The sequence below is a fragment of the Hemitrygon akajei genome, chromosome 3, assembly GCF_048418815.1.
Source record: "Hemitrygon akajei chromosome 3, sHemAka1.3, whole genome shotgun sequence".
In the NCBI taxonomy this organism is placed as follows: domain Eukaryota; kingdom Metazoa; phylum Chordata; class Chondrichthyes; order Myliobatiformes; family Dasyatidae; genus Hemitrygon; species Hemitrygon akajei.
This window is the reverse complement of record NC_133126.1, coordinates 163828159-163842225: the sequence shown is the minus strand read 5'-3', so window position 1 is coordinate 163842225 and position 14067 is coordinate 163828159. Positions and strand designations below refer to the sequence as shown.

The 14067-nt window shown below is 40.5% G+C and overlaps 1 protein-coding gene across 1 annotated transcript; it reads left to right on the top strand.

The window, feature by feature from the left end:
• Positions 1–2731: 2731 nt before the first annotated feature.
• Positions 2732–13216, top strand: LOC140725577 (heat shock protein beta-7-like). Its single transcript, XM_073041206.1, has 3 exons — positions 2732–3933; positions 8005–8150; positions 9070–13216. The coding sequence occupies exons 1-3, from the start codon at positions 3621–3623 to the stop codon at positions 9253–9255; spliced, it is 645 nt and encodes a 214-aa protein (XP_072897307.1). The 5' UTR covers positions 2732–3620; the 3' UTR covers positions 9256–13216.
• Positions 13217–14067: the final 851 nt, after the last annotated feature.

The window sequence follows — 14067 nt, the reverse complement described above, 5'->3', positions numbered from 1 at the left end:
TGCCAGAAAGGCCTATTCTGCACTCTATTTCTAAATCAATCAATAAAATTCTCAGATGAGTTGGTTGTAGATGCAAATGACACATTTCATTGGATGTTTCGATGTACATATGATAAGTTGAATCTGAATTACCTGCCACGTTTGTAGTGTGACTATTACTTGTCGTGTACGAGTTGGCAACTGAAAGGTGCCTTGTTCTTGCTGCACACCGGGGTGGACTGCATTGTTATCATGAACGCGGTCAGTGAACAGCCCCGCCTCTGACCTTGTGAAGGAAGGAAGGTAATTGACAAAGTAGCTGAACACATCAGCAAGAACACTCCTGCGGTGACACTTCATACTTCATGACATTGAAGAATGTCATTTGGCCCATCAAACCTATGCTGGCTTGAACAATTGTTTCCTTGTAATCTACTTTACCTAATTCCCATAAACTCCCCTTAGATTCTGGAACTTTCCTACTTTAATTACTGAGCTCTATTACATGTTCAATATGCATGATGTTCTGTGCTGATTTTTCACCTCATTTTCAAGCACGCCTGGTACTGCTCCCAGCATGCCCCTTGGACCCTGGTTTGAGAATTAATTATAGTGGAAGTATAACTGAGGGAAATGGTTTCTTCATGGTTTGTATAATAAATGAGTGTTTTTAGGAAGTAATTTTTACTTGCTTATGGAGAAACTCCATTAATACAATATATAAAAAGAGGCCATTCAACCCATCGAGGTCATGCCCACTCTCAGCAGAGCAATCCTGTGAATCCAAATCCATTTTGTCTCGTTCCCCTTTAGCCCTGCATCTTACTCTCATGTGCTTTTCTTTCTTATTACTCTCCGCCAACCGATACTAAGGGTCAGTTCACAGTGATTAATTACTATCAGCACTTTTTAGGATGTGCAAAGAAACAGAATCCCCTGTGAAATTATCCCACTCTGATTGTTTGATCATAAATTTCAAAAAAGTCTGCACTCTCTCATTGTTTCTTCCACTAATGCAGACGTCCTATAAATTTTGAGATCACTAGATAATATTACCTTCAAAATCTCAATTAATTCCAGTTGTTCCCCTTCCCCATTTCCCACCAGACCATTTTCTCACTATTCATCCCATTACTCTTGTGGAGCACTGTCAGTAAGACCAAAGAGCTGATTGTGGATTTCAGGAAGGGTAAGATGAGGGAACACAAACCAAGCCCCTTCGAGGGATCAGAAGTGGAGAGAGTGAGCAATTGAAAGTTCCTGTGTGTCATGACCTCTGAGGATCTAACTTGGTCCCAACATACCGATGCAGCTATAAAGAAGGCAAGGCAGTGGTTATACTTCATTAGCAGTTTGAGGAGATTCGGTATGTCAACTAAGTCACTCAAAAGCTTCTATAGATGTACTGTGGAGAGCATTCTGACTGGCTGCATCACTGTCTGGCACGGAGGGGAGCTACTGCACAGGACTGAAAGAAGCTGCAGAAAGTTGTGAGATTAGTCAGCTCCATCTTGGGTACTAGCCTCTGTAATTCCTAAGACATCTTCAAGGAGCAGTGCCTCAGAAAGACGTCATCCCTTATTAAGGATTCCCATCACCCAGGACATGCCTGCTTCTCACTGTTACCATCAGGAAGGAGGTACAGAAGTTTGAAGCAGACACTCAGCAATTCAGGAACAGCTTTTCCCCTCTGCCATATGATTCCTAAACGGACATTGAACCCATGAACACCACCTCATGTTTTTATATATTATTTCTGTTTTTGCACTATTTTTAATCTATTCAATATATAAATAACACACACACACACAATATATTTACTGTAATTGATATATTTATTTTTTCCTTTCTATGTTATTACTTATTGCATTGTACTGCTGCTGCTAAGTTAGCAAATTCCATGAGACATGCTGGTGGTATTAAACCTGATTCTGATACACCTTATTACTCATTGCTCTGATATTTAAAGACCGGTCTTTGATTCTGGATCACAGGATCCTTCCTTTGAGTGCTGTTAGACAATAGTACTGTTCCACTTCACAAACACCACGCTGTCCTAACATCCCCAACTACCTCGCGGTCTTATCACAATTGGCTCTCTTTGATCATTCTGCATGGTATTTCACGTGTCATCTTTCATTCTTCACACATGTGCCTCCTCTAACAAATATTCCAAAACAGCCAATACAATAGTGGGTCTGGCAGAAAATCCAAATGATTTCCTGTAGAGTTAATTTAATAAGTACTTCAATAATTTAAGAAATGCAATTTCTTGTATGAAGCATAAATGCATTTATAGCTTTGGAAATATTCACTGAAGTATTTTTGCAGTGTTGGTGCAGGTCAGTTAATGAGATCAAGTGTACAGGGAAGTGTGGCAGCTGGTCTCTCTTCTCTCTCAGAGGGATGATCACATCCATCTATGATTTCCCTCTACTGAATTCTGCTTGTGCAAAACCTGAAGTATCCTAGGAGACAAATCTTGCTGGCTGTGAATCAAGGGTCCAATAGAAACAGTCAATGATTGGCCATTCAAACAAAGCTCAGTTGGAGATCCAGTCTTGCTGGGATTCATCAGTGTTACATTGTAGAATGTCTTCTCAGCATCTGTGCCAGTTGGAGCTGCCGTAGGATCCAAAATCCTGTTCACTCAGTGGGCATTGTATGTCAGAATTGTTACGTATTGGGAAGGTAAGGCTCTTTTCTTAATTATATTTTTAATTTTAATGTACTTTAATTAACTTTTCATCTTTAGTTTTTTTTAAACAATCATTAAACATCAGAAGCATTTGATGGAAGGCAAGTCTCTGCTTCATTCCCAGGTCTGCTGGCTGTCAGTAGTTGTCAGGGGCTGTTCAGGGTAGAAACCAGTCACTTAGTTGTCATCTGGACCTCACAATCTAACTTGAGACAGCCGCAGGTACAACATAAGTCTGTACTCAGGGTCTAAAGGGGCAATTCCAAGAAGTAGGTTCAATCCAATGTGATCCAGCCCCCTTTCTTCACCTGCTAATACTTCAATTGAACTGGAAGTCTCAATACTTCACTTCCTTTTAGTTTTCCTGTCCTGTGAAGATTTGGAACAAGAATCCTTTTCCAAACCAAAACTAAATGGTTAACCAGAGGTTGTAACTCATTTTGTATGGTTTGACATTCTTGAAGGCTATTCTGTTGTTTAATATTCCTGAACTTTGATTTCTTCAACAAGATTTCTCAGAAGCACCTTCTGTTTGCTGTCCATAGGCACGTGAATGAGGTTATATTATAAACACAGATTTCAACTTCTGTGCTTAAGATGGACTTAAGGACATTTATATCCATCTATTTCAATGACCCGAGCAGTCCACAACTCTCAATAAGTTTGTTATTTTGCAAAAATACATGAAGTATAATTGAATCTCCTCTTACACTATTGTTTCTTTCTAAACTTAATATTTGCAGTGTCTTTTTAAAATCCTCATGGACTATCTGTCCAATGGAATTTTGCTGATATCAGAGAAAGCCGTCCTATCTCACATTCCACAAACACTATTCCTTTTTTGTTATCGTCAGTCAAGTGCTTTGAATCCTTATGCTTATTTGTATTGGAAACTATTGACAGCTCCTATTTATGGTAACAATCGAAGGTTTATTATTGGCCCATGAGGTGGTCTTCCAGATTATTAAGAATACTTTGGCTTTCAGCCAGAACTTGTGAGGTTTGCTGCTATTGTCTCAGATACCAGCCATATTCACTCTTCTCCTGCTTTGCTACACATACAATGTCATCCCGTAGTTCTTCCTCAACGTTCAGATCCGAGCGTTACAGCAACTATAGCCGACGATCATCGGGTGACCCCTGTTTCGATCAATACATCGATGCAGCACGGAACATATTTGAGGAAGAAATGGAAAAATCCTCTTTCGGGAATGGTCATTTTGCAAGGCCTAGAAGTGAATCCTTTGGATACACAGGTTTGGTCTTTAATGTCTGAATTCTTTTGTCTTTGACTTCATAGTTAATTAGAATCTTCTTACGTAGCCTTTGCTTTTGAACTACAAATAAATCAAAATATAATTTGTTTCTTAATGTTGATATATTAATTAAAAACTAATTCCACATCAAATCCTCCTTTATCACCATATATGTCTAATGGGGAAGTATTAGTTAACTATCAGCTTTTGCTATATTGTAAAGGTTAGGATTGTTTAAATTACTGGTTTGCAAAATATTTCTTGACTAGTTGTAATTAGAATGTTGTAGCAAGAGTTCCTTTTGTTGCTCAGCTGCTGGTATTTTCCAGATATGTGCAAACTCAATGTTCCCCAATAGTAGATCACACCACAGCTGGCTAACATTGAAATCTGTGGGATTTTTGCTGGAGTTTGGACTGCAACACAACACTTGTTCTAGCTGTGATAATAAAAATGTCAAAGGCTACTCATGGTAATTGCCACAAATACATTCATTAAAAATTGCCTAATTGGTCACAAGTCACACCTTTGCTTTAATGTTGCAGCATGTCTGTTGAAATAAGATAAAAATAAAATAAGACAGAACAAAATCAAAGTCAACAGTTTTACTCTCTTGCACCCTTGTCTTTCCCGCCACTCTAGCAGTGGAGAGAATTTCAGGCAACCTCAAACCAGTTCCACACAAATTTAAGGCAACGGTACAAGACTAACCATCCTTTGCAATCTCATTCTGGGAGAGAACTGAACTACTTGGTATGGAGTGAACTCTTTATTTCAAGATCAGAATATAGAGAAGTTTATTTTGCACATAATCCTTAACCTTCTTTGACATAAAATGTGAACAAAAGCTATGACAATGAGTTTAGGACAATTTTGTGAAAGGGCAAAGACTAGATGATTGACATGAATATTAATGCAAACAATTGAAAGACGTTTCATTTCTAAAGACCAAATTCCCCCATTTTGAAAAGTATGAAACAAGATGATCAGAAACAAACCAGAACAATGTGCTGTTGCTTTTTGATCCAAACACCCTTTCAATCACTGTTTTAAATTTATTTTGCTTTGCACCTTTTCCCCATTTTTTAAACATTTGTCATCCTTCGATTCATTGATTACTTTATTTTTAGTTTGTTACATTCATTCCTCTGCAATTTGCTTTCCATCTTTCCTTTCCTGGTGTGGGGTATGTTCTTGCTTTTTGCTTAAATTTTAAGCGTATCATGACCTGAAGAACATTTTACATTTTTTTGTGCTATGCACAAATGTCTCTATCCATACTTTAAAAAAAAGGATTGGGTATAGATCTATAAGAAGAGAAATCTCAAAGAACATATCTTTATTTTAATACGAGTGACCTGTTACAAATGTAATTGTAGCTGCAAAATTTATGAGCAGCGAAATATTTCCATATTAAAACATTTGATCAATTTTTGATGCTGGTTTCTCTATCTATCAACTGATTTATTGATTAATTGATTGATTGATTGATTGAGATACAGCTTGGAATAGGCCCTCCCGGCCCTTCAAGCCACGCCGGCCATTAAACCCCTTTGTTGCCCTGGCCTAATCGCGGGACAATTTACAATGACAATTAACCTACTGACTGGTTTGCCTTTGGACTGTGAGAGAAAACTGGAGAACCCGTGGTCACGGGGTGAATGTACAAACTCATTACAGGCAGTGACGGGAAGTGAACCTGAGTTGCTGGCACTGTAAAGCTTGGTGCTAGCCACCACACTACCATGCCATCCTAAGTTAAACACAGATGTTGCTGGAACAGAATACTATAATATTGGAAATCGGGAAAACAATAGACAATACTGGAACAGTCAGACAGGAGAATGGTTTACAGAGATGGAACATTGAACCAGAGGTTTGAAGAGAGAATGGTCCTGTCAAAATGCTGAAAAGAAGAGAAAAGTAATTTGCATTTGATGATGGGATCCCTTGGGAGGTACTGGAAATTATAGTGGATGAAACACTGAAGGTGGAGGCTGGTAGTGTGGATAATGGGAACCCTATTTGTGGACAACACACACAAAACGTTGCAGGAACTCAGCAGGCCAGGCAGCATCTATGGAAAAGGGTTAACAGTTGACATTTCAGGCTGAGACCCTTCGTTAGGACTGGGAAATAATGCGTCCCTGGGGAGAGGGGGTGAGAGTGGAAGTGGTGGAAATGGAAGTCCTGTTGGGGACAATCACGGACAAGCAAGACATCCTAAACACTGCTGTGGAAAGTCTGATCAACAGAGCAGCTACAATGGACACAGTGAAACAGAAAATCTGAGAGTTGCTGGGCACTGAAGGAGCTTTGAAATCTCAGAATAATCTGGGACACCAGTCAAGACATGGTTGATGTCAGTCAATTTGATCCAGAGTATCACAATATTTAACTACTACAGTTAGTGGGGCAGAAAGTGTACAAATGATCGTTCTTTACATAAACACAAGAGATTCTACAGATACTGGAAATACAGAGCAACACACACAAAATTCTGAGGAACTCAGCAGGTCAGACAGCTTCTATGGAAGGGAATAAGCACTCGATATTTTGGGCCGCGACGCTTCATTAGGACTGGAATGAAAGGGGGAAGAAGCCAGAATAAAAAGGCGGGGGGGAGGGGAGGAGAGAGGAAGGAATACAAGCTTGCTGGTGATAGGTGCAACCAGGTGAGGCGAGGAAAGGGGGATGAAGCGAGAAGCTGGGAAGCGATAGGTGGTAAAGGGCTGAAGAAGAAGAAATCCGATAGGAGAGGAGAGCAGGCCATGGGAGAAAGGGAAGGACAAGGGGTAACTGAGGGAGATGCTGGGCAGGTGGTGTAAAGAAAAAGGGTAAGAGGGGAACCAGCATAAACAATGCAAAAAGAGAAGGGGAGGGGGGAGAAATTACCAGAAGTTAGAGAAATTGGTGTTCATGCCATCAGATTGGAGTCTATCCAGACGGAATATAAGCTATTGCTTCTCCACCTAAGAGTGGCTTCGTTATAGCAGCAGAGGAGACCATGGACTGTCATGCTGGAATGGGAATGGGAAGTAGAACTAGGAAATCCCAGCTGTTGTGGTGAATGGAATAAAGGTGCTTGATGAAGCAGTGCCCCAGTCTAGGTTATGTCTCACTGATGCAGAGGAGGCCACACCAGGAGTACTGATGCAGCAGACAACCCTGACAGACCAGCAGGTGAATTGTTGCCTCACCTGGAAAGACTTTTTGGGGCCATAATGGTGGTGAGGGAGGAGGTGAAGGGGCAGGTGTAGCACTTGTCTCGCTTGCAGAGATTAGTGCCATGCGGGAGATCAAAGGGAAAGGCAGACACATAGAGAGCGATCCCTGCAGAAAGCAGAGAACGAGCGGGTGGGAGTAGTGAAAGACATGTTTCATGGTAGGATCCCACTGGAGATGTTGGAAATTGCGGAGAATGATGTGCTGTTGTTCCTTACATTGCTATTTATGTTGCTGTTCATGAAAAGGTTTTGTTCGATTTTAATCAGGGCCAGGTTTTCCTGGTCTTCTATGAAACTGCCTTGCTAGCTAAGTAGACTGAAGGAGAGTTAATGCTTAAGAATGCTTTCAGAACTCCATCCAGTGGTAGAACATGCGTTTGGAAATGCACTGGAATGTCCACTTGATGAAATACGTAAATCCTGAGCCCACAGACAAATTTATACAGCTAAATCATACCACAATCTGTGAACTCCATACTGGTCTTGATTATTCCCTGACGTCTGGAGTGAAAGCTTAATGCAGATTTCCCTGCTCATTTGTCTCAGGAAATACTGTCCCCCCTGTTTCGCACACTAACGAGAAACGAAAGGCAAAAATGAAAGATGAAATTAAAAGAAAAAGTGCTGGAAATACCGAGCAGATCAAGTAGCACCTACGGTGGGAGAAACAGTGTTTTCGGTCTATGATTGCGAAATGATGATACTTCTACTGGAATGATTTTTTCTATACAGTACGATAACCAGAAATGTTTTAATCAGCCTATCTAAGACAGAAATATATGCCTGTATAATATAAATAAGAATCCATTTTTGCTTTTCACTATGTTTTGTTTTATTTATCTAGCTCCAGTATCTGGGCATCCAGGAAGCCTTGGAAATGTCAGAACTATTGGGGATACTTACCAAGTTACAGCTGATGTCAGTCAGTTTGATCCAGAAGAGATCATTGTCACCATGTACAACTACCACATAGTCATCAAAGCAGAAAAGGTCCAAATGATTCATCCTTATTTTGCTGTGTGCAAAATAGCAAAAGCAAATATTTAAAAGATTGACAGTTCATTTCCAGATTTATTTAAACTGAGTTTAAGCAGTCTCTTTCATAGCCGCACATTACTTGTCATAATTTGTCACATGAGGAGATATCACACACCTTCCATCGATTACCAACCAGAATACTGTAGGATGTAATTAGTATCAGTCCAGACTGCTCGTATCATATATAAAATGGCCCTCAAAAGGCAGGACTGGAGAAAAAGGACATTTGTTATCTATGACTGAAATAAAGGGATTTCAGATCGCAGACACAAGAACTGAATTTATGGATCAGGATTATGGAGTCCTTTGTAAAACAAAATGAGGAAAGAGAAATACAGTTGATTAGTCTTCAGTTTCCTTTATTCAAATTTAACCTTTTGCTGTCTCAAGGCTGCTGCAATGCGTTGTAATTAGACCTAATGAAAGTCTCATTTGTTGCAAGTGAAACTTGGAGCGCTATTGTGCTTTCAGCACTGGGCTCTGTAAAGTAAAATGTTCTTTGACAACAAATACATCGCAGATGTTTAAGCAAATGATGTTTTAAAAATCTATTTGATTCAGCATTAATTTCACACTCTAATTCAGGTACCTTTCTTTTAATGAAATAATAAATAAGATTTTGCTATATAGGTTTAAAAACGGAGGGATTTGAATGCACACTAATAAGAAATGAAAGGCACAAAATGCCGAAGTTGTAAATATGAAATTAAAACAAAAAATGCCGGAAATACTGAGCAAGACAAGTAGCGCCTGTGGTGGGAATAATGGTGTTTTGGGTCTAGGATTGTGAAATTAAGATGCTTCTATCGGAACAATTATTTCTATACCATAAACCTCAAATATTAACAAGAGTTTGCTTTCATTTCTTCAGATGGCTGAAGATGGAACTGTCATAGATACCTTCACTCATAAGTGTCAGCTCCCTGAAGACATGGACCCTCTATCTGTGAGCTGTTCACGGACGGACGTTGGTATTCTGACAATCAATGTAAGAAGGAGCCGACTGAAACCAGCAGAATCTCCACAACCAGTTTATCGGAGTGAAGTTCAGTTATAGATGTACCAACTCATACTGGTTCAGTAATGTGGCCTAAAAATATATGAACATTTCTGTACAACCTTTGCATTTTTGTTTACTTTAGAGTTATTGTAAAGGTCCTAATTGTGCAGTCAATTCACAAGCTTCCTGACATTTGGGGGGAAATATTGAATTACTTCTAAAATATCATGCAGAAATAATTTAATTTTCTACTAAATCAAAGCATATTTGTACCAATTTACATTTTGCAGCAATATATAAAGCTACATAATAAGTACTAGGCTAAATTCTAAACTCAGGTAATATTAAACATTATTGCTACTACAGCGCTTATAAAATATTTCGTTTTATGTTTTCTGCTACTTGTACTGGTCTGCAATATACGTTTAGCTCCAAATTCCTGCTGTTTTTATTGCAGTTTGAGTTAAAGGACAAATAAATTCCAACTCCAACAAATTTCAGAAATTCCAAAACTAGCTTGACGTTTCCTGCAGTGGAACAGTCTCTTCTGTGTTCAGGCATCGAGGAGAAGGGAAACTCCAGACTTCCCAGATGCTTCCTGAAAAATTATCATGTAAACTTGAAAATATCTAGAGAAGCAGTTAAACCTCAGAATATACCAGGGTAGGATGCAATGCTCCCTAATTACTGATGACTTGTGCAATAAATCATAGTGAATCGCTATGGCTCTTACCCCCTTCGTCTAGATTTCTTTACAAGTCTTGCTGGGCAGACTAGTGAAAGTTGTCCAGGATGTGGCAATCTCTGGTTCCCTTTCCACAGCTCTGTGCTGAACTGGGAAACTACTGAAGTAAGAAGCAGAGTTACGTTTCAGCACAGGCAAACCATCCCATGGTGGTGCCCCCATCACTGACCTTCACCTTGACCAGATTAAGTTTCAAGCTCCCTGCAATGAGGATCAAGGTCCTCTAATCACCCAGAGGCTTGATCTCCCAGTACCTGACAATCCTTTCTCCCAGGTCTATGACCTTCCTATAATGAGTTCCTGAATCCTCAACGTTACTGATAGATCTCTCAAACTCCAACTTTTACCCTCTCCTTGCCATCATGCTGATCATTGGCCACCCCATCCTACCTCAACCAATACATCCTGTGACCCAATGGCCAACCTTCATTCCCAGATCACAACTACTTAGTTGTCCATCAAACTCCTTGGTTTGCAAATTGCTCTGAATCAATCACAAGGGATAAAAATTACACTAGAAAAATCATTTTATTAATACCACTGTTTTAAACGTCCCAGATCTCAGCAACTCAGTAATTAACAGCAATATAGTACATTCCGAGCCAGTATACCACCCTCAGATCCAATGTCATTCCTCGCTACCAAAGATCACTCATTCAAATTACCATCAAAGCTTCTTGCTGTGTGCGGAGGAAAATGAATATTTGGTGGGCTGTCACACAGCTTCGGTTCTGACTTTGGATTGTGTCTGTGCTCATTTTACATGCTGTCCCTGGAAATGTGAGTGTTTCCCCCCCCGATACTCTGGTTTGCTCCCACAAGCCAAAGGCATATCAGTTGGGAGGTTAATTGCCTATGGAAAATGCCCCTTCAAAAGGTGGTTGGCAAGATCAGCGGCCGGAGAGAAGCAGGGGTTGGAGTCGATGAAGATGTGGAAGGCAAAGAGGATTACTTCTGGTGGGGTTTGATGGTTGAAGGGCTCCTTGTCATACTATATGACGGCTGGCGAGGAAAGCTCCCCCTTCCCTCTGAGGAGCAGGCACTCTGTCTGGCCACAGCTGGTGTTAGGAAGACCCTAGCCAGGGTTAACCCATGTAAAGCTGCAGAGTCTGATAACCTACTTGGTCATGTGCTGAGGGACCATGCAGGCCAATTAACTGAGGTTCTAACAGAGATCCTTAACATCTCTCTGGAACGGTACACTGTTCCCTTAGACTTCAAAGTGGCCACCATCGTTCTGGTGCCCAAAAGGATGACAGTAACCTGCCTCAGTGACTTCTGCCCAGTGGCACTGACCTCAACAACAGTGAAGTACCTTGAGTGGCGGTTTATGGATTGCATTAAATACCATCTGTCTGCTTCACTGAATCCTTTTGAGTTCACTTATCACTCCAATTGGTTCATTGATGGTACCATTGCTTCTGCACTCCTGTCCAACCGGAAAATGGTGCCTCATATGCCAGGATGCTGTTTATTGACTTCATCTCGGCATTTAATATGGTTATCCCTCTGAAGCCGGTGAGTAAACTGTTCTCATTGAGTCTCAACACCTGTCTCTGTAACTGGATCTTGGATTTTTTGGTAGCAAGGCCATGGCCAGTCTATGTTGGCAGAAACATCTCTAGCTCCATCACGCTGAGTACTGGCACTGTCCAGGGCTGTGTGTTCTGCCCACTGCTGATGCCTAGGTCCTGTTCAAACCCAATCTTAAGCTTGCTGATGACACACCAATGGCTGGCCTCATCAACGACGACGACGAGCCGGCGTGCAGGGGGAAGGTAGAGCAGCTGGTGAAATGGTGTAAGCACAGCAACTTGAGTCCCGATGTGAAAAGGCCAAAGATATGATTGTGGACTTTAGGAAGGTGCAGGCCGGCCGCTCTTCACTGCACATACATGCCTCCTCTTAGCAGAAAGTTAGAAGCACCGAGTTTCGGGGAGCGCACAGAAACAATGATCTTACCTGATCTCTCAGCCCCAGTTCTTTGGTCAAGAAAGCAAAGCAGCATCTCCACTTCCTGAGAAGGCTGAGCTGAGTGAGGCTCCCCCACTTCCCGTTTTAACCAATTTTTACAGGAGCATCATCAAGAGTGTCCTAACCAGCTGAATCACTGTCTGGTACGGGAATTGCAAGGTATCTGACCACAAGTACCTACGAAGGATTGTGAGGTCTGCTGAGAGGATCAGCTTCCACTCATTAGAGATATTAATCAGGAGTACTACATTCGCTGGGCCCTTGGCGTTGTCAATGATCCCTCTCATCTGTGCAACACTACCTTTGACCCCTTGCCATCAGGTAGGAGGTACCACAGCATTAGGACAAGAACAGTTAGGAATGGAAGCAGCTACTTCTCCCAGACCGTGAGACTACTGAACTCCCTGCCACCACACAGGTCTCATCACATATGAAACACCAGTAGACTTACATTATTTACTTCCTAAATTTGTATTGCAAATACACTTTATTATTAATAAGTTAACTTTGGTAATATTACTTTAGGCATTATGTGTGTGAGTAATATGTATTGTGTTGTGCACTTTGGCCCAGGTGAACGTTGTTTAGTTTGCTGGTATACATGTGTATGTTTGAAGGACAATAAGCTGAACTTGAACTTTACAGGAGGTATATGACTTAATGCCAGTAATATAACCACATCTCCAAGACACTGAGAATATGGATGTTACAACTCCGGTTTTCTTTCAAGTTTTAATTATATTTTCAGAAATGAAAGAAAATTTCCAACAACTGACTTGACCCTATCAATAAAAAAATATGCTTTTCTCTGTAATGCAATAACTGAATGTTCCTACCAGGGAACAGATGAGAACATTTCCCAGACTCCAGACTCCTTCAAACAACATTCAGTGTAACAAGGTCAGATTGAAGCATTCAGGCCAAAACAAATGATTTTTTTAAAAACTGGCAAGTTAATCATACTGAAACAGAGACTCTGAACAAGAAACTGGCAGCCTCAAAATTACTGAATATACTGACAACATAGAGTGCTGAATCTTTAAGTCTAATCCAAAAATATTTGCATGTTTGTCTCCAATGACATTACTCATATTAACAAAATGGTTGTTTATCATTGCAAAGCAGAAACAGCTAAAACTGAGAAAACAAGATACATAAAAAGTTTGCTTAAAAATCAAAGACAAACTTCAATACGCAAGATTATGTTGTTATGCAAGTATCAGCAATGAATGTTAACATATGATTTATTTGTGACATGTCAAGATTTAAATCCATATTAAAATGTTGACCATAGTGAAATTCAGCTATAGGAGTTAATGACTTTCATCTGCTGTGTCTGCAAATCTACATATGTTAATGTTTCAAAGCAGTAATTTCTGAAGCATTTAATAGATAGATAGATAGATAGATACTTTATTCATCCCCATGGGGAAATTCAACATTTTTTCCAATGTCCCATACACTTGTTGTAGCAAAAACTCATTACATACAATACTTAACTCAGTAATAATATGATATGCATCTAAATCACTAACTCAAAAAGCATTAATAATAGCTTTAAAAAAAAGTTCTTAAGTCCTGGCAGTTGAATTGTAAAGCCTAATGGCATTGGGGAGTATTGACCTCTTCATCCTGTCTGAGGAGCATTGCATCGACAGTAACCTGTCGCTGAAACTGCTTCTCTGTCTCTGGATGGTGCTATGTAGAGGATGTTCAGGGTTTTCCATAATTGACCGTAGCCTACTCAGCGCCCTTCGCTCAGCTACCGATGTTAAACTCTCCAGTACTTTGCCCACGACAGAGCCCGCCTTCCTTATCAGCTTATTAAGACGTGAGGCGTCCTTCTTCTTAATGCTTCCTCCCCAACACGCCACCACAAAGAAGAGGGCGCTCTCAACAACTGACCTATAGAACATCTTCAGCATCTCACTGCAGACATTGAATGACGCCAACCTTCTAAGGAAGTACAGTCGACTCTGTGCCTTCCTGCACAAGACATCTGTGTTGGCAGTCCAGTCTAGCTTCTCGTCCAACTGTACTCCCAGATACTTGTAGGTCTTAACCTGATCCACACATTCTCCATTAATGATCACTGGCTCCATATGAGGCCTAGATCTCATGGGCAGTCACTGTCAAGACCCAATTAGGTC

Bases quoted from the DNA above. Each gene is read 5' to 3' on its own strand.
- LOC140725577 (XM_073041206.1), top strand. From the start codon at position 3,621: ATGAGGTGGTCTTCCAGATTATTAAGAATACTTTGGCTTTCAGCCAGA. The intron at 3,934-8,004 runs GTTTGGTCTTTA...TTATTTATCTAG, and splicing joins TGAATCCTTTGGATACACAG to CTCCAGTATCTGGGCATCCA. The intron at 8,151-9,069 runs GTCCAAATGATT...TCATTTCTTCAG, and splicing joins TAGTCATCAAAGCAGAAAAG to ATGGCTGAAGATGGAACTGT.